The 25,124-nt window shown below is 61.1% G+C and overlaps 3 protein-coding genes across 5 annotated transcripts; all 3 read left to right on the top strand.

Annotated features, from left to right (window-relative positions):
* Positions 1 to 397: 397 nt before the first annotated feature.
* On the top strand, positions 398 to 5,868 carry HINFP (histone H4 transcription factor). Of its 2 annotated transcripts, XM_075774520.1 has the most exons (10): positions 402 to 830; positions 1,060 to 1,286; positions 1,495 to 1,606; positions 2,091 to 2,243; positions 2,870 to 2,947; positions 3,041 to 3,161; positions 3,275 to 3,413; positions 3,712 to 3,836; positions 4,538 to 5,061; positions 5,624 to 5,868. In XM_075774520.1, the coding sequence occupies exons 1-9, from the start codon at positions 668 to 670 to the stop codon at positions 5,058 to 5,060; spliced, it is 1,641 nt and encodes a 546-aa protein (XP_075630635.1). In that variant the 5' UTR covers positions 402 to 667; the 3' UTR covers position 5,061; positions 5,624 to 5,868. The 2 variants fall into 2 exon arrangements, with proteins under 2 accessions (XP_075630634.1, XP_075630635.1); XM_075774519.1 differs by having other exon boundaries at positions 398 to 830; positions 4,538 to 5,868.
* A 1,389-nt stretch (positions 5,869 to 7,257) lies between these two features.
* On the top strand, positions 7,258 to 11,250 carry LOC142604898 (protein lev-9-like). Its single transcript, XM_075774486.1, has 5 exons — positions 7,258 to 7,431; positions 7,765 to 7,899; positions 8,192 to 8,359; positions 8,544 to 8,747; positions 8,874 to 11,250. Exons 1-5 carry the CDS (start codon positions 7,368 to 7,370, stop codon positions 8,885 to 8,887), a joined length of 585 nt encoding a protein of 194 aa, XP_075630601.1. The 5' UTR covers positions 7,258 to 7,367; the 3' UTR covers positions 8,888 to 11,250.
* A 288-nt stretch (positions 11,251 to 11,538) lies between these two features.
* On the top strand, positions 11,539 to 21,750 carry ABCG4 (ATP binding cassette subfamily G member 4). Of its 2 annotated transcripts, none has more exons than XM_075774329.1 (15): positions 11,539 to 12,068; positions 13,708 to 13,945; positions 16,486 to 16,603; positions 16,688 to 16,820; positions 17,079 to 17,129; positions 17,315 to 17,460; positions 17,793 to 17,916; positions 18,162 to 18,276; positions 18,580 to 18,719; positions 18,995 to 19,093; positions 19,279 to 19,447; positions 20,029 to 20,129; positions 20,326 to 20,484; positions 20,654 to 20,772; positions 20,884 to 21,750. In XM_075774329.1, exons 1-15 carry the CDS (start codon positions 11,559 to 11,561, stop codon positions 21,107 to 21,109), a joined length of 2,448 nt encoding a protein of 815 aa, XP_075630444.1. In that variant the 5' UTR covers positions 11,539 to 11,558; the 3' UTR covers positions 21,110 to 21,750. The 2 variants fall into 2 exon arrangements, with proteins under 2 accessions (XP_075630444.1, XP_075630445.1); XM_075774330.1 differs by lacking the exon at positions 11,539 to 12,068 and adding an exon at positions 12,248 to 12,324.
* The last annotated feature ends 3,374 nt before the right edge of the window (positions 21,751 to 25,124 follow it).

Genomic DNA, 25,124 nt, shown 5'->3' with positions numbered 1-25,124 from the left:
TGGGCCGGGGTGCCCGGCCGTGCGGGCTTTGGCCGCGGCCCCGCCGCTGCCAGGGCTCCCGCGTTTAGGCGGGGAGCAGCTGCAGTGAGCCCGGGCTGGGTCTCGCCCTCCGCCGCCGCCCAGCCGGGTTCCGTGCCCGGTCTGGTACGAACGGGGGGGGGGGGGGGGGGCCCGGCCCCCGGGGGGGGGGCCCGGCCCCCGGGACGGGGCTTCCCGCGGAGTCCGCCGCTGTCGGGCGGGCTGTCGCTCGCGGGTCAGCCCCCAGCGGCCGCGGAACCTTTGTGAGGCGGCGCCGCTTCCCGGCGGGCCCGCTCGGCCGCTGCACGCGCGCCGCCGGCTCCTGCGCGGGGATTGGTCGGCGGGCGGGCGCGGTCCGTTGGGTTCCGGCGCCCCCCTCGGCGGGGCAGGGGCGGGCGGAGGGTGAGCGGGGGCGGACACCCCGCGCCCCGCTCTGCCCGGGGCCTCCCCGCCTGGCCCGCCCGGCGGCCCGCCGCGGTGGCTCAGCCCCGGCTCCGGCCGCCGCTGTGGGAGGCGCGGGGCCGCCCCCCTGCCTTCGCCGAGGCCTGCCGGACGGCGCCCGGGCCGGTTTCGGGCAGCGGGCCACCGCGGCGGCGAGGGGAGCTCCGCGGCGTCTCCGCCCTGCCCTTCGGGGCCGGCGGCCCCGGCCATGCCGCCCGCCAAGGCCGGCGGCAAGGAGGCCTTGGTGCTGCAGTGCGAGTGGGAGGTGTGCACGTACGTGGCCTCGAAGATGGAGGAGTTCTGCGAGCACGTGGCCCAGCACCTGCGGCAGCATCTGCCGGGGGAGCACCGGGACGAGGTGGACCCTCTCGGTAAGGAGCTAGCAGCCTCGGCCGCTGCGACTCGTGAGCCCCCCCCCTCCTCTGAGATATTTCCCGGTGAGAGAATCCTCCTCTCCCTGAGGAGAGCGGCGCTGCCAGTTGCAGGACTGGACTCTCGTGAGAAAAACAGTGGTGGTTCTCTGTCTGCGGGAACCCGGGCTTTGCTCGGAGAGTTTCCACCGGGTCGTTACGGCCAGTGTGTCTCCTGTTTGCGTTGCAGAGCAATACACGTGTTTGTGGCAGGAGTGCGGTTTCTGTTCCCCAGAAAGCTCAGCTGACCTCATTCGCCACGTCTATTTCCACTGCTACCACACCAAGCTGAAGCAGTGGGGGCTACGGGCCCTGCAGAGCCAGTCGGACGTCAGCCATTGCCAGCTGGACTTCCAGAGCCGCAATATTATCCCTGAGATTCAGGAAAACTTTCTGTGCCTGTGGGAGTACTGTGAGGTGAGAACAGGGGTCCCAGTTTTGCTTTCCCCCGTTTGCTGTGACTTGGCAGCTAAGGCAGGGGGAGCTGCTTTTGTCCTGCAGCTCGCCTGTACGCCTGCCTCCTGGCTGTCTTTGCGCCTGTGTGAAAGCGTCTGTTGTGCTCTGACTGACGCCAGCTCGTGCTGATTTTTTCACCCTCTTCTGTCTGTACCTGCCCCCCTGACAGAGATCATTTGATAATCCCGAGTGGTTCTATCGGCACGTGGAGGATCACAGCTTCTGTTCGGAGTACAAGGCAGCGGGGAAGGAAAACCACGTGGTCCTCTGTGGCTGGAAAGGTTAGTGGGTGCATGGAAGGCCTCTCTAGAGAGCTTTGCACAGGACTGGATTGCAAATGTTGTACAGGAGAACTCTGTATTCCTTGGTAGGGTTTCAGAGAGCCTCTTGAACTTCAAAAATAAGCGTGCATGGTCCTAACAGTGAAATGTTCCTGTAGAATTTCCTTCAGGGGATCTGGTTGAGCACTTAATGTTGCACTTTTCAGTTATATTTAATTAGTACCTAGAAGAAAAAGCTCCAGTTTAATTTTTTCAATAATTTCTGTCTTCTGTGTTTGTGCAATTGTCTTAGCCGCTTGCAGTGGCAGGGGAGGCGTGCCAGTTGTACACTAGTGATCTCATCCTGCCGTGACCCTGCTCTGGGGGCTTTTTGGAGCAGGGAGTTGATACTCGCTAGTCAAAACAGAAGCCTACCGTTCAGTCAGGTTGTGGATCGAGGCCCGTGTGTGAAGGATCTTAATGGCATTCTGTTGTTTCTGTTTAGACTGTGATTGCACCTTCAAGGGACGCTGCAAACTGCGGGAGCACTTGCGCAGCCACACACAGGAGAAGGTGGTGGCCTGTCCTACCTGTGGGGGGATGTTCGCCAACAACACCAAGTTCTTTGACCACATCCGCCGTCAGACTGCGCTGGACCGTAAGCTCCTACGGGCAAGGGAGGAGTGGGTTGCGAGCAGTCCTCTGGCTGGGCCGTTTGGTTTGATAGAGCTGCCTGTCCTCTGCGAGGAAAGGGCGTAGGTGTGCTTGGAAACGGCCTGACTTCTCGGATGGCTGGGAACTAAGACACTGATGAATCTCTGAGAAGCATCTTCTTGCAGAGGCAGGAGACCTGTTGGAGGCTGACAAGGCTGCACGGGGCTCGTGCTGCTGCAGCCAGAGCTGTTCCTCCTGTAGGCGCCCAGGACTGAAGCCAAAGGCAGCAGCTGGCGACTTGCAGCAGCACTGGGATTTGCTTGTTGAATTCCCTTGTGCTGTGCTGGTGATGTGTGTGTGTGTGTGTGTGAGATGGTTGCTTCCCAGTTCCTGCACTGGCAGCACAAGGAGGTTGTGCAAAGGGGAGGCAGATTGGTCTCTGCAAGTGGATTTTTTTTTTTTGTTTGGCTTTGGAGTCAGTGTGTGCTATCTCTGCCTGGAGAGAAGGGTTCCTAGCTCTGCTGTAACTACCTCTTTTTCTCACCTGCTGCTCTTTGTGCTGTTCTCTCTGCTTTGACCTCTTTTTTTCTCACCACCCCCTCCACTTTCTCCCTGGCCCTGATGCTGCAGAGCAGAGGTTTCAGTGTTCTCACTGCTCCAAGAGGTTTGCCACAGAGAGGCTGCTCCGTGACCATATGAGGAACCATGGTAAGTAAAGACCCCTTCTCCCAGCTGAGGCTCTGAAGAGCGTGCGCTCTTCCCTGCTTTGAGGTAATGTTTTCCACCCGTTCTTTCGCACAGTGAACCATTACAAGTGCCCTCTATGTGACATGACCTGCCCGCTGCCCTCCTCCCTGCGCAATCACATTCGTTTTCGGCACAGCGAGGAGCGGCCATTCAAGTGTGACTACTGTGACTACAGGTGAGGACCAGGGCTTTCCATCTTCCCAGACTGGTGATGGAGAGGCACCCAGAGGCACGCACGTGTGCGTGGTGTTCAGTGTTCAGCTTTGTGCCCTTATCATTTCCTTTTAGCTGCAAGAATCTCATTGACTTGAGGAAACATCTGGACACGCACAGCAAAGAGCCAGCCTATCGCTGCGAGTTTGAGGCTTGCAGCTTCAGTGCGCGTTCCCTCTGCTCCATCAAACTGCACTACCGGAAAGTTCACGAGGTGAGAAGGGAGCAAAGGGCTATTGTGCTGTGTGCTCTCTCCCAACGAGGCTGAGAACTGCAAAGTGCAACATGCTGTACAGAAGCGTGAGGAAAAAAAGCTCAAGTCATGTAAAGTGCCCCACGCTGACCAGGGCCGTAGGATTGTGAGGTCAGGTTGCATTCCTGTCTTACTGCTGCAATGATGTGTCATGTCAGTCTTCTCAGAGAACCTGATTCCTCTTTCCGTGTGTGTGTGTGGGTACCAGGCCCTCTGGTCAGGCTCACAGGGTATTCACGTCCCTCTCTTTGCCCTTCAGGGTGACTCAGAGCCCCGGTACAAGTGTCATGTCTGTGACAAGTGCTTCACACGTGGGAACAACCTCACTGTCCACCTCAGGAAGAAACACCAGTTCAAATGGCCCTCGGGGCATCCTCGCTTCAGGTACTGCCCATCCTTAGCTCCTCGCTGCCTCCTGTAGTGCAAGAGACAGCTGGAGCTGCATCCTGCGTCTTGCTGGAGCAGCTACCTGGCAGTGCTCGGGCTCTGACATTTGCCTGTGATGTGCTCAAGACCCGTTTCCCAGTGGCTGGGAGGCACTGTGCAGTAAGCGTTCGGTGGGATCCGGCAGAGCGACAGAGCAGTGCTGGGTGGCAGCTCCAGCAGTGGGTCAGAGGTTAGGGATAAGGGTGGCAGTGATGCCATCACAGCTGCATCTGGTGGGATGCCTCTGAGCTTGGCAGGGGACGGGTCCAGGTGTCCCACTCTAGAGAGAGCTGCTGCAGATCAGTCTCTTGAGAGATGCCTCTGCTGCATCCTCTCGAGGAAACTCCAGAGCTTAAAAGCTGGGAGGGGAAGAGAATGGACTTCAAATGCTCCCAGTGAAACAAGAGTGGTGGAAGGAGGTGGGCTTGGGAGATGATAGAGGCCTGGCAGCAAGATCAGAAGCTGCCACATGGATGTGCTTTTAGGGGTAGGGGCCGAAGGGTTTTTATCTTACTTGCCCGGTATCATGTATGTAGGACTGGGCATTGGAACCTAGAATACAGTACCCCTTCCTTGGGTGCTGCTTCAGGCTGCTACCTGTCTCTTGGGAAGGGGCTGCAGTGTGACTGGCTCCATCACCCCTGCTCATCTCTGCTCAGGTACAAGGAACACGAGGATGGCTACATGAGGCTGCAGCTGGTGCGTTACGAGAGTGTGGAGCTGACAGAGCAGCTGCTGAAGGACAGAGAGAAGCAGGGCGAGGCACTGGATGGCTCAACTGAGTGTGTGGTGCTGTCTGAGGATGAGGGCAACCTGCAGGGCATCGTTCTGGAGGCCCCAGCAGAGGCTCCGCTGGTGGAGAGCAGTATCGCTGAGCTGCACGTGGCGCCGGTGCGCCCAGCAGCTTGCTGTGCTGACAGCCCTCAGCCGTCACGGCCGAGTGCCTTCCCAGGAGCAGCGCTGTCATCGGAGCAAGAACCTGGCACCCCGGCCAACCCCATCATCCGTGTGGTGAACCGGACGAACGAGCGTGGGGAGAGTGAGACTGTGTATTACGTCATGGCCAGCACGTCCTCAGAGGAGCAGGTGGCAGCACCCAGCGGGCTGGCTATGGAGGTGGAGGAGAATGTCATGGACCGTCTGCAGAAAACAGCTGAGGAGCTGGGCATCCAGATCGTGTGAGGTGCTCACCTGCCTCTCTGCATGTGGATAACTTGGGCATCCATCGGATGTGGCATTGGGGGAGGTTGGGAAGTGCTTGGGGGAGAGGGATGAGCTTGTCTTTGCCTACCTGCACCTGGCTGACTTCCCCCTCTGCTGCCCTGGCCTCACTGGCTGCCGGTTCTAGTCAGCACGGGGAGAGGGGAAGGACAGATGGGTCAAGTTGTGGGTCAGGTGACCTGAGCTGGAAAGAGCTGTCTGTCTCCTTCTGTTGGGGATTGGGGACTGGCAAGCCTCTGCCGTCCTCCCAGGAGGTTTGGCCTTAGCCTGACACGGGTCTTCCCCTCTTGGTCACTCGCTGGTGATGTGGTCCCTGCTGCTGTGCAGCTAAGGTGTCCTTGCTGAGCTCGGATCTCCCCAGGCAGGATGGCGTGCTGTGCAGACGCTGCAGCTGAAGCCTCTTTCCTGGGGAGGTGTGTGGCCCTTAGCAGGTCTGTTCTCCCCCGTGCATACTTTGTTCTCCAAGGGACGGCATGCTCTACTTCTGCCTTCATCAGCGCTTCCCCGCACGTCATCTTTCCTAGGTGGTTCAGCTGGTGCTGTTGGTGGTGTTTGCACTGCTGATCCCATTACGCTGCACTGATCTCTGGGAGGAGAGTGCTGGAGGTGCTGTCCCTTGCAGGCTACTGCTTCCCTGCAGCACTGGGGGATTGGGAGCTTCTTACTGCTTTTGTCCTTCCCTGAGTTTCCTCCCCACATTGGGGTTTGGGCTCCTGGTTGAGCAAAGTGTACTGTGGCAAGACAAATAAAAGTCAGACTGCCAGGCCAACTCGTGTCTGGTGTCTGTTTCAGCCCCATTCCTGCCAGCTGTGGCCATGTTGTGGTGAGAGGATGAGACCAAGTTGCCTAGAGCCTGCAGCGTAGGAGGTGGGCATTGAAGAACTGCTGGGATCTCTACAGGCTGCCACTTGGTGCAGTTGGTGACTGCCTTGGAGAGCGTGTTATTCCGCCCCAGAGGTGGCACTGGAAGGCCAGGTTGAGCTCTGGCACTTTTGTTCCCCTGCTGTCCTGATACGGGTTTGATTTTTGCTGCCTGCTTCAGGGTGTGAATGTCAGCTGCCTGCAATGTCATTTTTTGAATATAGAGAGTAGCCTGGGCTTGTGAGCAGAGCCAGCTTGCCCTTTGTCAAGTGAATTGGATGAAGACATTGTGAAGCTGGTGTCCCTAGAGTAACACTCGGGCCCTCACCACCTTTGTGTGGAGGTGATGTGCCCAGATGGAGGCAGGGAGGTGCCCTGCTGATCTCCTGGGCTGGACACACTTTTTCCCCTTGCTTCCTTTCTCAAGGAATTCAGCAAAAGCTGTTGGAATTCCAGGTTAATGGAGGAAATCACTTTATACTAAACCCTTGGCCGTCTGCTCGCTTTCTAATTACAAACACTGTGAGTGTGATTTGTGGCTGTGCCCTTGGGATGGGGTGGTTGGAGCAGTCCCTTAGGCCTGTGCCCTGCGTGCTCTGTAGTTGCTTTACAGAGGGGCTGGGTGAGGAGCAGGGATGAAGAGCTGCCTGCTGCAGGCTGTATGGGAGGGTTTCCTGGGGCTGGATCCATGTGCGAAGGGTAATGCACATGCCTGCACCCCAATACCGTTCTCTCTAGGGGTGTGCACATAGAGTGCCTTCCACGGGCCAGTGAAACGCAGCTGGGGCCATGTGCTGGGCACCATGTGCTCGGGTGAGGCAGGGTGGGAGGCAGGTGACGGTACCCGGCAGCCCTGACAGCGTGCGCTGCAGAGGGATGCTGCCCAGCTCTGGGGAGAGCGTCCCTGGGCCGCCAGCGTGGGATGTGGCCAGGCATGCCCAGCCTTCCCCACCCCGGCCTGGCCCTTGCTCCCTGGCGCTTGGCAGAGCTGGGCCGAGGATACCTTCGAGAGGAGGGCTTCCTGCCAGGTTTGCATTCGCAGCACTTCCAGCTTGGCCCTCTTTCCAACACGCAGACCTTGGGGCTCTGCTGCCAAAGTCATGGCTCTGCCCGCATTGTGTCGGACTACAGCACACCTGCGCTATGTGAGTGCTAGGTGTCGGGAGTGGAGGCGAGGCTGTGGTGACTGGGAGAAGTTGTCCGTTTAAACACTGGCTCTGGGGAGGGTAATCTGCCAGAGATTATCTGCTGGGGAGAGGATTGGCTTTAAAGGGAATGTCTCCTCCCTTCCCCCAAGCCCTACAGCATCCCCTGTCCTGTGTGTACGGAAACAAGTTCACTTTCTCCTAGGAGAGCAGAGAGAGGGCCTTTGATTTGAGGGGCGAGGGGAGGAGGGCGGTGTGTGCTATGGGGCTGGGCCCCCTCTTCCTCGCTGTGATGATCACGCTGGTCTCCTGTGAGGACCCAGAAGGTAATGGGGTGTTTGGGGGAAGAGGGGCTTACAGGGTGCCCCAGAGCTGCTGCCACCTGGCTGGACCGGTCTTCCCCAGCAGGGAGCAAGGCGTTTGTCACGTCCCTCTGCCGAGGTTGGCACAGGGGAAGTGGGAGCTGGCTTACAGGAGAGCTGGGGGCTGCAAGTGGATGCACTCCTCACCACAGCAGGGCTCGGGGGGTGGGCTGAGACAAGCCTTCACTGGGCTTGTACCCCCTCCCTGTGGGTCTCTGAGGGCTGGGGAGCTGGCAGGAAGGGTGGTCCTCAGCCCCCTGCCACAGCCCTGCTCTGCCTTGCCCCCTGCGGCACCAGGAGACCTGGATACGTACTGGTCTGGTACAGCGCCCATCTGCTTGGGGGGCTGCAAGGGAAAGCACAAGGAGCTGAAGAGGAGCCGGTGCGGGAACGGCAGCTGCTGCTGGCTGGGCTACAAGTCCTTCTGCAGAGGTACAGCCAGAGCGGGGAGACTGGGGGAGGCCCTGGGGATGGCTGCAGCGCTTGGCACAGCCAGCCTGGGAAGGGCAAGTTTTGTGCCACGCACACATCTGTGGAGTTTCTCCAGCAGCCGGGTACTCGGGCCACAGGGGGACGCAGCCTGGGGCACCCACGCAGCCTGCCCAGCACCATGGTCCTTGCCCAGGACCCGCAGCCTTGTCCGGGTGCGTCTCCTTGGGTTCTGCCGAGCAGGCTGCAGGGAGCGCTAGCTCCATGCTGCCCACGGGAACCTCCCTGTCCCCAGTGAACTGTGGGCGACCTGAAGTGGACTTCAACTCAGTGGTGTACGGCAACGACTGGTGGGTTGGCTCAGTGGTGCGGTACAGCTGCCGGCCTGGGTTCCTGCTGCTGGGGGACCCAGCCAGCGCCTGCCAGTCCGACGGCCGCTGGACCCCCAAGCCCACCTGCCTCCGTGAGTACTGCTGGGTGCCACAGCGAGCCCGAAGGGGCAACCTGCCTGCACGAGGAGCAGGCAGGAGGGGAGCAGGCAGGAGGGCTGCAGGCACGTCTCTGATCCCTCTTTTCCCCCAGCCTGCTGAAGGAGGGCTGTAGGGCTGGTGAGCACCCTGAGACGTGCTCTGGCCCTGCTCTTGCAGGGATCTGCTTGCGAGGTCAGATTGAGATCAGCGAGCGGGACGTTACTGGGAAGTGTTCCTCATCCTGCAGCTCCCAGGCCCACCTGGGAGCCTTCCTCAACCGTGGCTGCATCAAGATCTCAGCCTGTGTCACCAAACGCTCGGGCTGGGCCCGCTGGTTCTTGCGCTGCGACGTCTGCGAGTGCGACTGCCACGTCCCGTGCAGTGAGTCCCAGTAATGTCCTTACCAAAGGTGGGCAGCCCTGTCCCACTGTTTCATGGGAAGGGTTGGCACTGAGAGCTGGGGGCCGCCAAACACCTCAAAATCTGCTGCTCTTGCTCTCCTTACAGCTTCCATCACGTAGAGCTGGGCTGTCCAGGGCTGTGACCGCTGGTCCCGTGGCTTCCACCCGTCCATCCCAAGGTTGTCATCTGAGAGGAGAGGAGATGTTCTGGACTTGCCCTCCCGCAGGGCTGCCTTCTTGCCTGGCCCCGTCCTGTCACTCTCCAGCAGCAGAGGGTGCTCTGTGAGCAGCAGGCGCTGGGAAGCTGCGTGTGTTCCCTGCAGCTGGCCTTGGGGACATTGGTGTCTCAGCCCGTGTTTGCCAGGCTGCTTCCTAAAGGAGGTTCATATCCCCTTTTAGGCGGGAGGTAGCGTATGTGCCTGTGCCAGAAGTATCTATCCCATCTGTGCTGCAGGTTGTGATTCCTCCCTGCCAGGTATTTCCTACACATGAGCCAGACCCTAGGCTGAGAGGTACATCTGCCCTCTGGGCTTGCTGCAGCCGTCAGGCAGAGCTGGAGCATGGGACGTGCCCGCTATCCCCATGCCATGGGCAGAGCTCACAGGGCAGAGCAGCGGGGCCAGGGCAGCACCACCCATTGCTGAGGAATCAAGTGTTAAAGTGGGACAACCTGCCCTACAGCCTCCCTGGGAGCACTGAAGCCAGGACAGCTAACTGTGGGGGGGAAGGTCTTAGCTCCCAGGTGCAAAGTCTTTCCCGTGACCTGGTCCACCCATTGGCTGCAGGGCACGCTCCTTCCAGAGGTCTGCAATCTTGCCCTGAGAGCCCCTTTCCCCAGGGACTTCTCTCCCAGCAGCTTGGGGCCACAGAGACGCGGTAGCCGATGCTCTGCAGCCAAGATGGGTAAGGAGATATAACAGGGACATCCTGAGCACAGCAGGGCCCTCTTTGGTCCTGTAGCTGGAGAAAAAGACCTGGGGTGTGGGCCCATAATGACTCCTTTCAGGCATTTGAGAAGGGAGCTGGGGCTGTGGGCTCTCCCTGCCTGCCATGGGGCCTCTTAGCCTGTGCTTGACTGCTATTGATGTGGCCCTTGGCAGGAGGAGCCATCATGAGCACTGCTGTAACCCTGTGTTGTGCTACCTCTCTTCTCAGGAGTGGGTCTCTGACCAGGCTCCCTTCCCTAATCTCTTTGTTCTCCCCACTGACCCTTCACTTCTCACGGCAGTAGCGCTCAGTGGGTTGCATTCGTGCTGACACGGGTACCTGGCTCCAGCCAGGAACAGCCTTGTGCTCCCTGGGGACTGCCCTGGCTCCCTTTGAAGCAGCAACGGAACAGCCAGAATTTTTGTTCCCCCAGGGAAGGAGAAGGTGGTCTGGAGCATGTGCGATGAGACTGCCAGGAGAGCTGGAGGACCAGCAGCACCACCGCAGGTAATTAAAAATATGTTTACAGGAAATCACACAGGTTTTCCAGTCATGGAAAGAGATTCTGATGCCTGGCCTGTCCCCAGAGCCCTGGACATATATGGCAAAGCCAGGATAGGCTCCCTCTGCTACTGATACTGTCCCAGACACGTGAGCCACCATAGGGACACAGCTATGGTCAAAGGCACTGTTAGGAAGGTCCTAGCTGGGGACCAGATGGGTGCTGAATGTGCCCATGGCACTGGCCACCGAGCCTTTCTGGGCACTGGGCTCCCATCCCTGCTGGCTTTCCACCTTGAAACAACTCCACAGCAGGATGCTGCAGCAGCTGCTGGCTGCTGCATGGCCACCAGCCTGGTCGCGGGAGGTCCTTACACAGCATCCAGCAGTTGAGAAGGAAGGGGCTTTAGCATCCAGGGGGATTTACTCCCAGACCCTGCTCGTGCTCAGCTGCAGGGAAGCAGGGCTGTTTTGCATTCTGCACAGGGGGCCTGGGCTGAGACCTGCTACCGATGAGTGCCCTGGGGATGGGAGTCACTTGATCCCGGTCTGGGAGTGCTGAACGCAGAGCAAACAGGCTTTTGCTCCATGAGGAGATGACTGAAGACCTGCTTGGCTCCACAACTCCCTCCTTGTGCCCCCTCCTTTCCCAGCCTATGGGCTACCCTGCCCTGCAGTCTCTTCTCTGGCTGTATCCTCCTCCAACAAGGACCCAAATCACTGCCCTAAGCTCTGTCCCAGCCCAAGGCTGGCTGTGGGAGGGGAAAGCTTTCCTTGGCTCAGCAGATGGGTTTTTAATTAATACTCTTGTTAGTGCCGCTCATTTCCATATGTCTTTCATGCTTAAGCGCTGTGGTGGGTGAGAGGTGTGAGTAACAGCGAGGATGGAGCCAGGCGTGGCGCTGCGGAGGGTGGAGGTGCCAGGGGGGTGGCAGGTCCCCCCATGATGAACTGCGGAGGGGAGTGTGTGCTGGGGGAAAAGCCCTGGGAGGGGGAGCACCCTCCTATCAAGGCCCTTTGCGGCCAGCTGTAACCCCACCAGCCCTGGCTCTTAATGCCTGCTGTGGGCATCCCAGACAGTCCTCTGTGGTGCAGCCTAAGTTTCACCCAGGTTGTGCCCGCACTGGGGTGGCCGTGCGGTGCTGCGGCCCCTGGCCCCGGGCAGTGCAGGGCAGGACCAGGAGCATCTCGGGTGGGAGCAGACTTAGGGCCGAGGGTTGGGCCCACGGGGTTTTGGGCTGAGGCGGCAACGGGGCGAGCTGCGGTGGGCTCTGCCCCATGTGCGAACAGCAGCAGGCACCGGGTCGGGGGGTCGGGGGGCTGCGGAGGCGGGGCCGGCAGACCCCAGGCTTGTGCAGCGAGGATGCTCAGGGCCTTCTGCCTTGCGGGAGGAGGAAATAGGGCCGGTCCCTTTAAGAGGATTTTTCGCTGCCTGGCAGTGCTGCCCGCCCGGGCAGCCCATCCTGCCGCCCCGACAGGCAGCGGCAGCAGGGACAAAGCCGGCGGAGAGGGGCATCGCCGGGCGGCTGGGTCCGGGGGGCTGCTAACCCCTGCGGGGCTGGAGGCGGAGAGCCGCCCCTCTCGCCCTGCCCGCCCGCCGCCCAGCCCAGCGGAGCGATGGGGAGGAGACCCCGGCTGGGGACCCGCGGGGGCAGCGCCCAGCCCGGGGCCCGGCGCTGAGGACCGGCCGGCTGCCTCCCAGCCGCTCCCTGCCCGGCCGGGGCGCCGTCCCGCAACCTCCGCCGCGGGCATCGCCCCTTTGTCTGCGGAGGAAGGGAGAGGCGGAGGGCGCTGCGGCGGAGGCACGGCCGGGCGCTGGGCGCGGAGCGGCGGCGAGGCACAGCCGGGGCGAGGAGCGGCCGCAGCCTGCCAGGTGAGAGCCTGCGGGAGCCCCTCCGCCGGGGGAGCCCCCTGCCCTCCCCTCCCCGGCCCGGGGCAGGGGCCGTGCGGGCTGCGGGGGCGGGCTGGGGGCGGCCGGGGCCGGAGGGGGCCGGCGGGGAGCCGGGATGAAGGAGGAACATCCTCGGCAAAGCTGCCTTCCCCGCCCATCGCCGCGGAAACGGGCTAAGCCGGGGCGAGCGGCTTGCGGGATTTAGCGCTCCTTGCGACGCCCGGCCGAAGGAGTCAAGGTGAGCCCGAGGGCGCTTCGTGCCCGCCGCTCCCCCGAGCCCCCCGTTCCCGCCGGCCTGCGCCCAGCGTGTCCCCCCAGCTCGGGGCTGCTGGGCCGGGCATCGGGGCGCTGGGATCCCGCAGCCCCCCGTTCCCACCTCTGCCGCCCAGGGCTGGGGTTGGCCTTCTTCCAGCCCTGCGAGGGATCTGGCTGCCACGGGGAGAGGGCTGGCAAGATCTCGGCACAGTTCCTCGCGAGGCCGGCTTTTCCTTTCGGGGGATTGCGTGTGTGTGGGCACTGCAGCTGTAGCGAGGAGCCGCCTGCAGCCCGCACCTCGGCAAAATGTAGGTTAGCGAAGCGTTAGGACCCCAGCCTTGGAGCCGAGATGGATGCTGGGCTCGGCCTGCTCAGGCACAGCTCAGGCTCCTTTTGCCGGTGCTATAGGGATCCCCGACCCCCTCCCTGCAGTCTGTGGTGCTGCAGTGGGACCCGGGACCCGTGTGCTCCCCACCATGCGCGGCTTAGCATCCCCCCTCCCCGCCCCAGCACCGCAGAGAGTCGTCAAGCCAAGCAGAGGCGTGAGGAGCTTGGCCTTGCTGCAGCTAGCTGTGGGGAGGACTGCGTGCAAAAGATACCCCCAGCAGGAGAGCGTTTGGGCACGTGTGCGCGTGTTAGCGTCACACAATGGCCCCAGTTAAGCACTGGCCTGGTCTCTGAAGCCGTGCTGGTAAGAGCCAGCAAGGTGAAATGGGCCAAGGGAGGCAGAGAGGGACTGGTACTAGCAGGGCCTTCTCTTTGTTTTATTAAGTCTGTCCTAGCAAGCCCATGGGGACCCCAGGCACCAGCTGAGGGATTAATCTAGCCAGGACGGCTCTGCCCCAGGAGCCTGGGTGAGGCACAGCATGCTTTGTCCGAGGAGCTGGCTGTAACAGTCTGCTTGCTTGGGACTTGGGTAATACCTGGGAAGCCCTTAGGGACATCCACGTTCAGCTGGGTGTCCCCCATCGAGGGCAGAACATCAGGTCTCCCGCCTCACATCCCGCGCCCGCCGTGGTGGACGGGAGTGGGGCAGGGAGCCTAACGGCAGGAGGGGAGCTGAACAGCCTGCCAGCCCTGCTGCCGGAGCTGGATGCAGCCACAGGAGCTGCATGAATTATTGACTGTGGAGCTGATCGGCTGCTCCTTGCTGTGAGCCCCTCAGCGCAGGCTCGGCTGCCCTGGCCGGGTCCATCCTTCCATCCGGCTGTGGGTGCCAGGCCACAGCTGGGCAGCGTATCACAAGGCGGAGGAGCCGGAGGGAAAGAGTGTGAGAGGACTCGCTGTGAGCTGGTCCCTAGCCCCTGCAGCCCCTGGCCCTGAGAGAGGGGCCCGCTGTGAGTCGATCCCTATGCGTTTCCCACAGAACAGCAGGATGGCAGAGAAGGGTATGGATCCTGCGTGTGTCTCCATTGCCCTGGAGGACACGGTGTGCCACGCCAGCCCCCCAGATGCCCCCCTGCTCACCACCCATTTGAAGAAGGTGGAGAACCACATCACAGAGGCCCAGAGGTTTTCCCACCTCCCGAAGCGCTCGGCCGTCAACATTGAGTTCATTGACCTGTCCTACTCTGTGCGTGAAGGCTCCTGGTGGAGGAAGAGAGGTAGGACCTGCCAGCTGGGGAAGGGCAGGGGAGGGGACCTCAGGGCTATCGCACCCCTGCCCTGTTCTGCATGCCTCGGTCTCACTCAGGTCCCCAGCATCTCCCTCTGTGCTGGGTTCTCTGCCCACTTCCTGCTGCAGGCACAGCCTCTGCAAGCGCAGAGTGCCTCTGCCCTCAAGCAGGAGCTTGTTTCAGTGCGTGGCAATAGGGCTGCCGCACACAGGGAGCCACAGCGGGAGATGCCGGAGCCGCTCGCCCTGCTGTCGCCTGCGGCGGTGGGGTCTGGCTGGGTGACGGGGCTGTCTGGCCCCGCGGGCTGTCTGAGCACCAGGTGCTGTCTGCAGCCGCACTGTGGCTGGCTGTCCTTGCTGGGTGCCCGTGGGTGGAGGCCAGGCTCGTGTCCCACAGCAGTTGCCGTGCGCCTCTGCTGTGCAATGCTGGAGGAAAGCGGGTCGTATGCCAGGGAATTATCTGGCCAGGGAAGGCTCTGGCCAGGGCTGCATGGGGGAGATGGGGCAGATTTCGTGGGTCGGGGGCAGCTGGGATGGATGAGTTTCCTCAGCACTGCTGTTTGGGGTCCGATGGCTGTGGGTGATGTGCCGACAGCAGGAGATTCCAAGGGGTGCCCCAGCTCGTAGCCTTGTAAGGAGAATATGTGTGGTTTGCAGGGGATTTCCTCTCCAGCAGAGGAAGATTTCCTCTTCCCTGTGCAGCTCAGGCCATGGTCCCCTTTCCTGTGTGCAAGACTGGCCGAGAGCTCAGGGTGGGGAGAAGGGAGGCAGATGGTGGCTGGTGGGTGGTAGTCTGCTTTAATTAGCGCTCTCAGTTAATGGGATGCCAGTCAGGCAGCCCCATGAGGTGGAGGGGGAGCTGATCTGCAGAAGCTGAAGGCAGGCAGGGATGGATGGATGGATGGATGGGGGCCTGGGGTGAGCAGACCGAGGGTGCAGGGCCGCTCCTCGGGGTGTCCTGCCAGCCAGGATTGCTGGATGAGGCCTCTGATCCTGTCCCCAGCCAGGGTCTGCAGCTAGGGAAACCGAGGCCCTGAAAGACTGTGGGACTGGCTCTGACATTCCCCAGGATGAGGTCTGCCTGTTTGTCTGGGATGCTGAGGAAGCATCCCAGGAGGAGCCGTGGCACAACCATGGCTTCCCCAGGGCAGAGTGTGCTGCAGCACCCAGGAGTCCTGGGCACCAGCTGCTTGCCAGTGGGCCAGTGCCCTGCAGGGAGGGAGGGGGAAAGGCTCGGGCAGCCAGACGGGAGAAGAGCATGCCGAGCGGTGCTGGCATCCCGGGGTGGCAGTGGGAGGGACTCTCCTCTCCCCAAGGCAGGTGCAAGAGCTGGTGGGGGGGGAGCTCCCGGTGCCTTTGGCCGCAGCCCCCAGGATCTGGCCAGGCCGCCCCGCTTTGCTGAAGCAGGAGGTTACTGGCAGTCAATGAACGCAAGTAACCGCTGCGCAAGCTGCAGTGGCGCCGACGTGAGCAGCATGCGCGGTGCCAGAGCCGTGTGCGTGCTGCTGGGATCTGCTTGGGGGGGGCTGCTGGGCATGCTCGCTCTGCTGTCAGCGTGCACAGCCCCCTGCCCTCCTCTCCCGGCCCCCCCCGCCACTCTGCCAGTGGGGCCGGTCCCGGATGCAGGGCGCCTGACCCTGAGGGGTGCAGAGGAGGAACTGGGAGCTTGAGGCGCCAGACCCCTGCCCTGGGGATGGACAAGCCAGAGGAGCTGCCCCCCTAGTGTAGTACTAGGACTGTGAGCTGGTCTGGCCCTGAGGCTTGCCCCAGCCTGTGGGCAGGGAATGGACGTGTTGCCCTAGTCCAACACCAGCTGCTACCACAGGGTGCGTGGGGAGCGTATTTCCAGCAGGGAGATGCTCAGACCTGGTCTGCGGTTCAGCTTGGTCCTAGCACCCTGTATACTATTGCTCTTCTGCCAGAGCTGTGTTTTCAGGGCAGCTCCTGGACCCTGCGGGTGTGCCTGTTCCCTACTCCCAACACATCGTGTTCCTTCTGCCAGAAAATGCTAATCAGCTGCATCTAAAGCAGAGATAATTCCAGGTCTGATTAGCAGTGGCTGCTGCCGGGTGTCACAGCGTGAATGCCAATGAAGGCAACAGCCGGGCACCTGGCGGGCTTGGGGACTCTGCCTGCCCCATGCTACCCTGCTTCTCATTGCCCATCTCCACTGGCCCTAGGGGCTGGGACAACATGCCCAGGACTAGTGTCACGACCTGGTAATCTTTCTCAGCAGCTATGTGTCCCGACCCAGAGATTTCCCTGGTCTTTACTGTGATCCAGAGCACGTGCCTTTTTGGTGCTGGAAATCACTGGGGCCAGCCAAGGACCAGGGTCAGGGATCGTTCTGGAAACGACACCTGCTGTGGCTATAGTCCCGGGGATGCAGATGGAGACAGTCTCCGGGCATACGCAGCCCCTGGCACAACGCACGGAGGTCCTGAGCTCCCCCAGGTGCTGGGGTGGCATCGCGGTCCCTGTAGCGCTGCTGCTCTGGAAAGTCAAACCCGTGCTGCTCTCTCCCTCTAGGGTACAAGACTCTCCTCAAATGCCTGTCAGGGAAGTTCTGCCAGCGGGAGCTCATTGGAATCATGGGGCCATCAGGTGCTGGGAAGTCCACGCTCATGAACATCCTGGCTGGCTACAGGTGAGGCTGTGGGGAAGCCAGTGGGTCTGGGGGTGCAGGGTTGGTGGCCTCTATGCTACATCCCTCCACACCTCTTTGCTGCAGGGAGACTGGCATGAAGGGCCAGATTCTGGTGAATGGCCGGCCGCGGGACCTGCGTACCTTCCGCAAGATGTCCTGCTACATCATGCAAGACGACATGCTCCTGCCACACCTCACTGTGCTGGAGGCTATGATGGTGAGTGATGCAAGAGCCAGGCAGCCCGCTGGGCTCTGCGGGGCATCCTGTGGCCTGTGTCCTCGGTCACTGAGACCGCACTGACATCGGGCATTTCCAAGGGCTCTGGGACACGGGAACAAAATCCTGCTGTTCTTGCTCCCTTCGTCCTGAGTCATCGCTCCCAGCCCTTGGCTAGGCAGAGACGGGGCCACAGCGCAACCGATTCTGTTCCCTACATCTGACAGTCATGTCTTCCTGCCCATCCTCTCCCTGCAGGTCTCTGCTAATCTGAAGCTGAGTGAGAAGCAGGAGGTGAAGAAGGAGCTGGTAAGTCCAGAGGAAGGTGGGCCCAGGCACCCTCGTCAGTCCCCAAGACAGGGACAGTAGGGAAGGGAGGGCCCGGAGGTGACCAGGGGATGCCAAGGGGCTCCCAGCACTGGAGGTCTGAAGGGAGGTGGCAGGGATGGGGTGAAGGTCCATGAGGGCCCATGGCGCATGAGGCTGTCTCGCAGGTGAACGAGATCCTGACGGCCCTGGGGCTGCTGGAGTGCTCCTTCACCCGCACCATCTCGTTGTCGGGGGGCCAACGCAAGCGCCTGGCCATCGCCCTGGAGCTGGTGAACAACCCTCCGGTCATGTTCTTCGATGAGCCCACGAGGTGAGGCCGCAGGGGCCGGGGCTCCCCAGCACTGCCTGCCCAGCTGGGCTTCCCCTACTGGGGTACACCGGGGTGGCCATCACCCTCTGGAGCACAGCAGGGCTGCGAGACCTGAGGGTGGGATATGACTGTGCCCACCAGGGCTCCAGGAGGAGCTGGGGCTTGGCAAGGCTGGGTCTGCAAAGGGATGCTCTTGTCCATCGATCTGAGAGGAGGGTGCTCACCCGGGGAGGCAAGTGGGGACATCTTTGGGGCATACTTCTCCGCCTCTCAACTCTCCCCTTCTCTCTCTGCTGTCTCTTTGTCCTCCACTCCATCATGCGTGGCCACAGCGGTCTGGACAGCGCTTCGTGCTTCCAGGTGGTTTCCCTGATGCGGTCTCTGGCTCAGGGTGGGCGCACCATCATCTGCACCATCCACCAGCCCAGCGCCAAGCTCTTTGAGATGTTCGACAAGGTTTGGTCTGGGCTAGGACGCAGGATTCTTCAGGGATGCAGGGTTCCTCTGGTCCCAAGACCCAGGAGAGAGGCCATGGGAGGGATGGGCTGCAGGCGTGTGACCTGGGGCTTGTGTGACACAGCCCTGATGGCCAGGGTCTGGCAAGGGTGCCCTGTGTCACCCCAGGGCAGGGAGGTGGGTAGGAGCAGGTGAGAGTGCCCCTGTCTGCTCTGCACCTGCCAAATCCGAGTTTTTTCTTGCAGCTGTACATCCTGAGCCAGGGCCAGTGCATCTTCAAAGGCATTGTGACCAACCTCATCCCCTACCTGAAGGGTCTTGGCCTCCACTGCCCCACATACCACAACCCTGCTGACTTCAGTGAGTGCCCCTGCCCCAGCTGGGACTGTGGTGCAGAGCAAGAGGGTGGCAAGGTCCAAACCTGGCTCCCAAGCCCTGCGGGATGCCTAGTGTTCCCCCAGGTTTCCCTGGGAGCAGGGCTGCCTGTGCCCATCCTGTTAGGTGCTGGCTGGGCAGTGCTGCCGTGTGGTGCAGCAGCACAGTATGGGGATTGTGCTGGGCTCCCACTCCCCTGCCCCACGGGGTCGCGGTCTGAGCGGGCCCAGCAAAGTGATGGCAAGGGTTGGCTAAGCGCCTCTCGGGGATCCTGTCCCTCCTCCACAGTTATCGAGGTGGCCTCAGGAGAGTATGGAGACCTCAACCCTGTCCTGTTCCGCGCCGTCCAGAATGGCATGTGCACCATGGCCGAGAAGAAGAGCAGCCCCGACAAGACAGATCCGTCATGCCCGGCACACTGTGTGACGGTGAGCGGGGGTGAGAGGAGCTTCCTGCAGTGTCAGGGAGTGGCAGGTACTGGGGTGCCCACCCGGGGACACCTCAGTCTCCCCTGCCCTACAGTGCACCTATTCTGTGATGCCTCCGCTTGTCTTCGGCAACAGCTCTGTGCTGGCAGCTGGCAGTGCCTGTTCTCGCCAGGGGTGCTCACAAGGGGCGCGCTGGGAGCGTTTGGGTGCCGTCCTAGTAGTGAGCCCGTGTTGTGAATTTGACCCGCGTCACTGACTTGCCCATGGTCTTGCAGGACGTGGACCACATCGAGAGCCACACGTTTGCCACCAGCACTTCAACTCAATTCTGCATCCTCTTCAAGAGAACCTTTATCTGCATCCTAAGGGACACGGTAAGGGCCGGGGAGGCTGGGCCAGGGCTGAGGGGATGGGGCCTGTTGGTCACTGGGGGCAGGCAGAGACAAGAGTTAAATGGGGCTGGAGCGGGGCTCGCCCGTGAGGAGCGGGCAGGCTGACCTGGGATGCTCATGGGCTGCATCCCTGCCTCGCTGAGCCCCTGTACCCTCTCTGCCCGCAGGTGCTGACCCACCTGCGGTTCATGTCCCACATCTGCATCGGGGTGCTGATCGGGCTGCTCTACCTGCACATTGGCAATGACGCGGGGAAAGTCTTCAACAACACTGGCTTTCTCTTCTTCTCCATGCTCTTCCTCATGTTTGCTGCACTGATGCCCACCATCCTCACCTGTAAGGAGCTCCTTCCCCTCACACCCATTTGCTGCTCCCAACCCTTGGGGCGGAGGGGGGTGCTCCAGCTGTGTGGGAGTGCGTCTGCTGGGTGGCGTATGGTGGAGCCAGATGAATTGGACAAAGGGAGGGAAATAAGAGAGGAGAGAGGGAAAAAAAAAAATCAAACAAAGAAGAAGGGGAAAACTTCTGTTTGGGTACATTTCACTTTTGCCCTTTATTTACTGTTTGGCTACAATGTACTTGCTGGCTCAAAGCAGAATGCTGGAATTTTTTTTTTTGCTGAGAAAATGGCTGTAAAGCTGCATTTTCAGCTGCTTTGCCTCTCTTTCACTTCTTCAAAAAGTTTGCCTAAAAAACCCCAGCCAAGCTGACTTTTCCATGCAGAAAGTTCCCATACCGGTCACTGACTTTCTTCCCTGGTGAAGCTTTGAGCACCCGCTCGTGGCGCAGGCAGGAGGCTGCCTGGTGCTCCGTGCCGGGGCAGCATCACATCTGCCTGCAACGAGGCGGGTCGGATTGGGGGCTGGAGCAGCCCAGGCCAGGGCACTGCTGGCTGCTAACTCCTTGTTTCCATGCAGTCCCCCAGGAGATGTCTGTATTTCTGCGAGAGCACTTGAACTACTGGTACAGCCTGAAAGCCTACTATCTGGCAAAGACCATGGCAGATGTGCCCTTCCAGGTGCGCTTTCAGCTGGACTAGAACGTGGCCCTGATGCTGATGTGCCTTCCTTGGCGCAGCCAATTTCCCGGCTACCCCAGTACCCCGGGCTTGCGTTTGAGGGGGTCCCTGCAGCCCTCCATCCTTCACGGAGGGTCTGTGGGGTGAGGATGGCCATGGGTCCATCAGAGCGGTCTCGTTGCTTGCCCCTCCCCAGGTCATCTGCCCCATCGCGTACTGCAGCATCGTGTACTGGATGACGGGCCAGCCGCCCGAAGCCACACGCTTCCTCCTCTTCTCTGCCCTGGCCACTGCCACGGCCCTGGTGGCCCAGTCCCTGGGGCTTCTCATCGGAGCTGCTTCCACGTCCCTACAGGTCAGATGGGGCCCTGGCTTTACCGTGATGTGGAGATGAGGGGAGAGTCGCAGGGGGTCCCGCTACAAGGAGGGTTGGAGGGAACTCTTGCCCGTAGGCAGGCGTGTGAGTGCCACAGGTGGTGCGCCTGTGGACAGGGACACGACACCCAGTGGCCTCTGCTCCCCAGGTGGCCACCTTTGTGGGCCCCGTCACTGCCATCCCCGTCCTGCTCTTCTCGGGCTTCTTCGTCAGCTTCAAGACCATCCCCACCTACCTGCAGTGGAGCTCCTACGTCTCCTATGTCAGGTGGGACCCCGTGCTCTGGCCAGAAACTCCCTGCCCTGGGCTCCCATGGGCTGGGGAGACAAGAGGGCTGCCTGGGACATATGACGACTCTTGTGGTGTGCTCTGCCCTAGGTATGGCTTCGAGGGCGTCATTCTCACCATCTATGCCATGGAGCGTGAGGACCTGGAGTGCCTCGAGGACTTCTGCCCTTTCCAAAAGCCCATCAAGATCCTGCAGGAGCTGGACGTGGAGGAGGCCAAGCTCTACCTGGACTTCCTCATCCTGGGCATCTTCTTCATCATCCTGCGGCTCCTGGCTTACCTGGTCCTCAGGTATAAAGTCAAGTCAGAGAGATAAAGGGGCCCTGGGGCGCCAGTGCCGTTCCCAGGCCTGGCCTGCTGCGAGAGACCTTCTGCAGATGGATACAGTGCTTCTGGCAGGTCACGGACCGCGGCAGAGGTGTCTGTAGGTGCCAGCCAGACCTAGCTCAGTCGAGAAGGGTTTTGACACATCTCGGAACTGTTTTAACCTTTCCACACACTCTTCATTGCAAAAGTTTTGTACAGCCTGGCATGTGCCACCCTCTCCCCCAGGACTGCCGAACCCCATGGAGCTTGGGTCCCCTCTTGCTGCCTCTGCCCAGCACCTGCCCTTCTCTGCCAAACACATTGGGACACCAGGGACAGTCCTGCGGAGGTGGCTGTCTGCCGAGCAAGGCCGAGAGGAGCCAGCTGCTCCGGGCAGGAGGGGAGCAGCGCCCTGGGGCTGCCTGAGCCTGGGGCTGAAGCCGAGAGGAGACGCCTGCAGAGCACGGATGGATAGTGCAGCACGTAGCCCCGTCGCTCGGCCTGGCCAGCAGCATGTGTGTCAGCGATAAGAAGAGCCCGAAGATGCAATAGGCCAAGTTGCACAAGGCTTTAGTGTTTCCTGTCATTGTAGCCACAGAAATTGCTGCATCCCCTTTTTCTTTCTGCGTAAATCCCCCTCTTTTTTGTTTCTTTTCTTTCTTTTTTTTATAAACCCCACTGCTTCCCAGTCTGCATGGAGGGGAAGGGGACCCAGCAGGCAGAGAAGGACTTAGAGCTCTGTCTCAGACTTCTGCTCAAATGCCATCCTCAGAGTAGGGATCTTCAAACCTGGAGATGTGGCAGGGTCTGTGGGAATGGGACCACATGCTTATACCTTAGGGGGTCTCATGTTCAGTCCCTGTTGTCTCTGGGGTCTGAGCCAAGAGGAGAAAATTGACCAACATGGAGAGAAGTGACCGGTCCCTTCAAGTGCTGCATGGAGTGAGGAGGATTTAAGTTCCTGCACCCTACCGGTGCCGGGTGGCTGCAAAGCAGGGCTGGGCTCAGCCGTGCCGTCACTGGAGCTTCTATTGCAGGAGAAGAGTTGGGCCTGAGCCCTTCCCTTACAGTGTCTCGCTCCTCACTTCTCTTCCCCCGGCACAACTTTGGCTGTCTTGGCAGAACAGGGAGGATGAGCCGTGCTCAGCACCGTCTTTGCAAGGAGGGGATGTCAGCCCCAGGGACGCCCAGTCTCTTCACAGTGCAACCCTCCCAGGGCAACAGTGTGCATAAGGAGGTCCCAGCAATGCCAGAACTGGAAAGCAGGTGAGATCTTGGAGTGGTTTGTTTGCATTGGGCGACCCTGACGCTGGGAAGGGCTTTGCACTTTGTGACTGGTATCAGGAAAAGGTCCCTTTTGGCAAGTGTCTCCAGTGGCTCCTCCAAAAGCACCTGCCTCTCCACACCCCTTGCAGAGGGAAGGCATTTCAGCACCTCGCTGGCTCTTCACAGGAGCAGACTTCAGACCAGAGCTGGTGGGGCATCTGCACGCTCTGCTGTGCTGGGAGCACAGCGCTGCTTGGCCATATAGCACAGGCCTGTCTCTGGGTGTGCTGGCACCGGTGTCGTGGGGCTGCACTGGTCACCCACGTGCGTGGGAACCCCCTGCTTTTTAGTGAGCACGGACACGAGGAAGGCAGCTCTGCCCCATCCTGGCATGCCGGGCCCTTGTTCAAGTGCGGTCTGTGATACGCTGCTGCCAGCACGCTCTGAGTAGCAGGGGATTGCAGGGCAAATGCCAGATTTCAGCAAAATCCTTGAGACTATTCTTTGCTTTTACTGGCTCACGTTGGGACTGCTCCACGCAGCAGGGTCTGAGTGGCCTGCAGGTGGATGGCAGAAGTGCGGCAGCGCTGATGCTGGGCGCTCAGCAAGGTCGGGTTTCCTCTGCCTGGACAGCATCACTGCAAGTGGCTTGTAGCCACGGGGCTCTCCTGCACAGAGGGTCTGGAAGCAGGACATGCCCTGATGCCCTTTCTATGCTGAGCATTGGGGTATTCCCCAGGGGCTCTTGTCTGACTTACTGCTGTCCCTCACAAAATTCCCCGCTGCTCCTGGATCTTCCTTCCCTGCTAGCCCTGTGCCGTGCTCTGCAATGGAGCCATGCCAGCTTGGGGGGCCGCGGTCTCCTGGGCATCGTTCTGCCAACTACATCTGCAGGGGCACGGTCAAATGGGGAACGGTGCCCACATCTGCTCCGTCACCAGGTGGACAGATGAGCAGGAAACCAGGCAGGTGGTGGAGCTTGCAGGCTGTCACCCTTCTCCATCTCACTCTCTGTGGGGCTGATGGGACCGGTGACCCACTTCTGTCCTGCTCTTGGGGCTGTGGCTCGTTAAGCCTTGCCCAGCACAGGGTGCGCACTGCTGGGCTGAGGGTTTTCCCCTGGATGGATACCAAGTCAGCAGGAGGTGCCAGTGGGGCAGCTTTGCACAGCTCCTGCCTCCCGCCCACTCCCTGGCAGCGGGGACTCTCGTGGTGGGTCCTGCTTCCTGCACACTGGAGGCACTGCTGTCCCCACCGCTGTGTCCTGCTGCTGTCTGCACCCAGCACGTGGTACCTCCTGGGACACCCCTGTGTCATCGCGGCCAGTGCCACCACCACTCCTAGAAGGACCAGGACGAGACGGGCTAGTGATGGCCCGTGTGCGGAGCGTAGGAGGCTGCCAGCAGGCACCCATGACTGCCACTGCCCACGTCCCCCTCGCACAGGGATGCTACAACAGAAGCATCTGGTCATCCTGTGCTGCTTGCAGAGAAACCCCATGGCACAGGCTGCCTGAGCTCAGCGTGGCCGCAGGGAGGCTGCTGGAGCGGGTGGCTCCACAGGTGGCTGCTGGTACCAGGCTGTCTGGGACAGGGCGGTCAGCAGCACCCCCAGGATCTCCAGGACAGTTCAGCACACCTCGGGCCTCCTGCACCGGTGAGTGCGCAGCTTGCGAAGTCCCGGCTAACCAGGTGCGCGGTCACTGGGGGGCAGAGGGCCGGGGTGAGCTCTGGAGATGGAGGACGGCTGTGTCCTTGAGCTGGGCAAGGGCACTGGGGAGTGGGGGTTATGAGGCAGGCGCCCCTCATCCCCAGGGCCAAGGCAGCAGGTCTAAGGCGCCCTGGAGAAGGGCACCAGCACACCCAAGGGAGCCGGCAAGTGCGTGTGTTGGTACGAAGGGGCTGCAGCGAACGAGGGATCTGAGCACCCCGTGGCACAGAGAGCCTGGATCTAGGGGAGACTCTGCCCCAGGCAAAAGCACCCTCGGTGGTGCCCGAGGGCAAACAGGGCCCAAGGAGTGAACTGAGCCAAGGTGCCAGAATGGGGCCATCCCTCGCCCCTTCCCTCTCAGCGAGGACAATCCCAGACACGGCGGAAGGCACAGAGAAATGCAGAGGGATCGAGCATGTTTGCACTGAGCCCTGCAGTCTGGTGTGGCTGCACTGAGCACTCAGGGTTTATTGCCCCTCCGCTGCCCGGGTGTCCGCCTGCCCCACAGGAGCAGGGCAAGAGGGGTTGTCTCTGCCCTGGAACAGCAGAGGGATGGGGTGCAGCCACCCTGCTCTGGGGGACCCTTAGTGGAGCAAGACTGGGCTGCTCCAGCCCACGGGCTAGTGGGCATCTCTGCGGGACAGTCTCTGCAGGGCAAGATAGGCACTGAGCCAGGCTGTGCCAGGACCCCGTGGCAGTAACACTGGCTGCTTTGTGGTGTGGCGTCAGGGGTGCCCAGGCTGGGTCTTGCCTTGTCCTGAGCGGATGGGGAGCACCCATGTGCTGGGCTGGCATGCAGCAGCGAGGATGCACTTTATCAGAGCAGGGGAGTGGGGCCATGGGTGCTTCTGGCTGCAGGAATCCCACCAGGGAATGCGTCTGGATAATCACGAGGAGTGTGATGGAGGAGAGCGGGCTTCTTCCCCCACGCCTCCTCTCCCCTTGTGCCCCTGCCTTTCCCTGCAATGCACTTTGAATGCATGAGGATGTGGTTCAGGCCGTGGCTCCAGCTCCCTGGGAGCACTGGTTGAACCTCAACCCGTCTAAAA

Source organism: Balearica regulorum, chromosome 23 (assembly GCF_011004875.1).
Source record: "Balearica regulorum gibbericeps isolate bBalReg1 chromosome 23, bBalReg1.pri, whole genome shotgun sequence".
NCBI lineage: Eukaryota > Metazoa > Chordata > Aves > Gruiformes > Gruidae > Balearica > Balearica regulorum.
The sequence above is the reverse complement of the archived record's forward strand: the minus strand, read 5'-3'. Positions and strand labels throughout refer to the sequence as shown.

Bases quoted from the DNA above. Each gene is read 5' to 3' on its own strand.
- HINFP (XM_075774519.1), top strand. From the start codon at position 668: ATGCCGCCCGCCAAGGCCGGCGGCAAGGAGGCCTTGGTGCTGCAGTGC. The intron at 3,162-3,274 runs GTGAGGACCAGG...ATTTCCTTTTAG, and splicing joins TGTGACTACTGTGACTACAG to CTGCAAGAATCTCATTGACT. The intron at 3,414-3,711 runs GTGAGAAGGGAG...TTTGCCCTTCAG, and splicing joins ACTACCGGAAAGTTCACGAG to GGTGACTCAGAGCCCCGGTA.
- ABCG4 (XM_075774329.1), top strand. From the start codon at position 11,559: ATGCTCAGGGCCTTCTGCCTTGCGGGAGGAGGAAATAGGGCCGGTCCC. The intron at 18,277-18,579 runs GTGAGTGCCCCT...CCTCCTCCACAG, and splicing joins CCACAACCCTGCTGACTTCA to TTATCGAGGTGGCCTCAGGA. The intron at 20,485-20,653 runs GTCAGATGGGGC...TCTGCTCCCCAG, and splicing joins CTGCTTCCACGTCCCTACAG to GTGGCCACCTTTGTGGGCCC.
- LOC142604898 (XM_075774486.1), top strand. From the start codon at position 7,368: ATGGGGCTGGGCCCCCTCTTCCTCGCTGTGATGATCACGCTGGTCTCC. The intron at 7,900-8,191 runs GTACAGCCAGAG...CCCTGTCCCCAG, and splicing joins CTACAAGTCCTTCTGCAGAG to TGAACTGTGGGCGACCTGAA. The intron at 8,360-8,543 runs GTGAGTACTGCT...CTGCTCTTGCAG, and splicing joins CCCCAAGCCCACCTGCCTCC to GGATCTGCTTGCGAGGTCAG.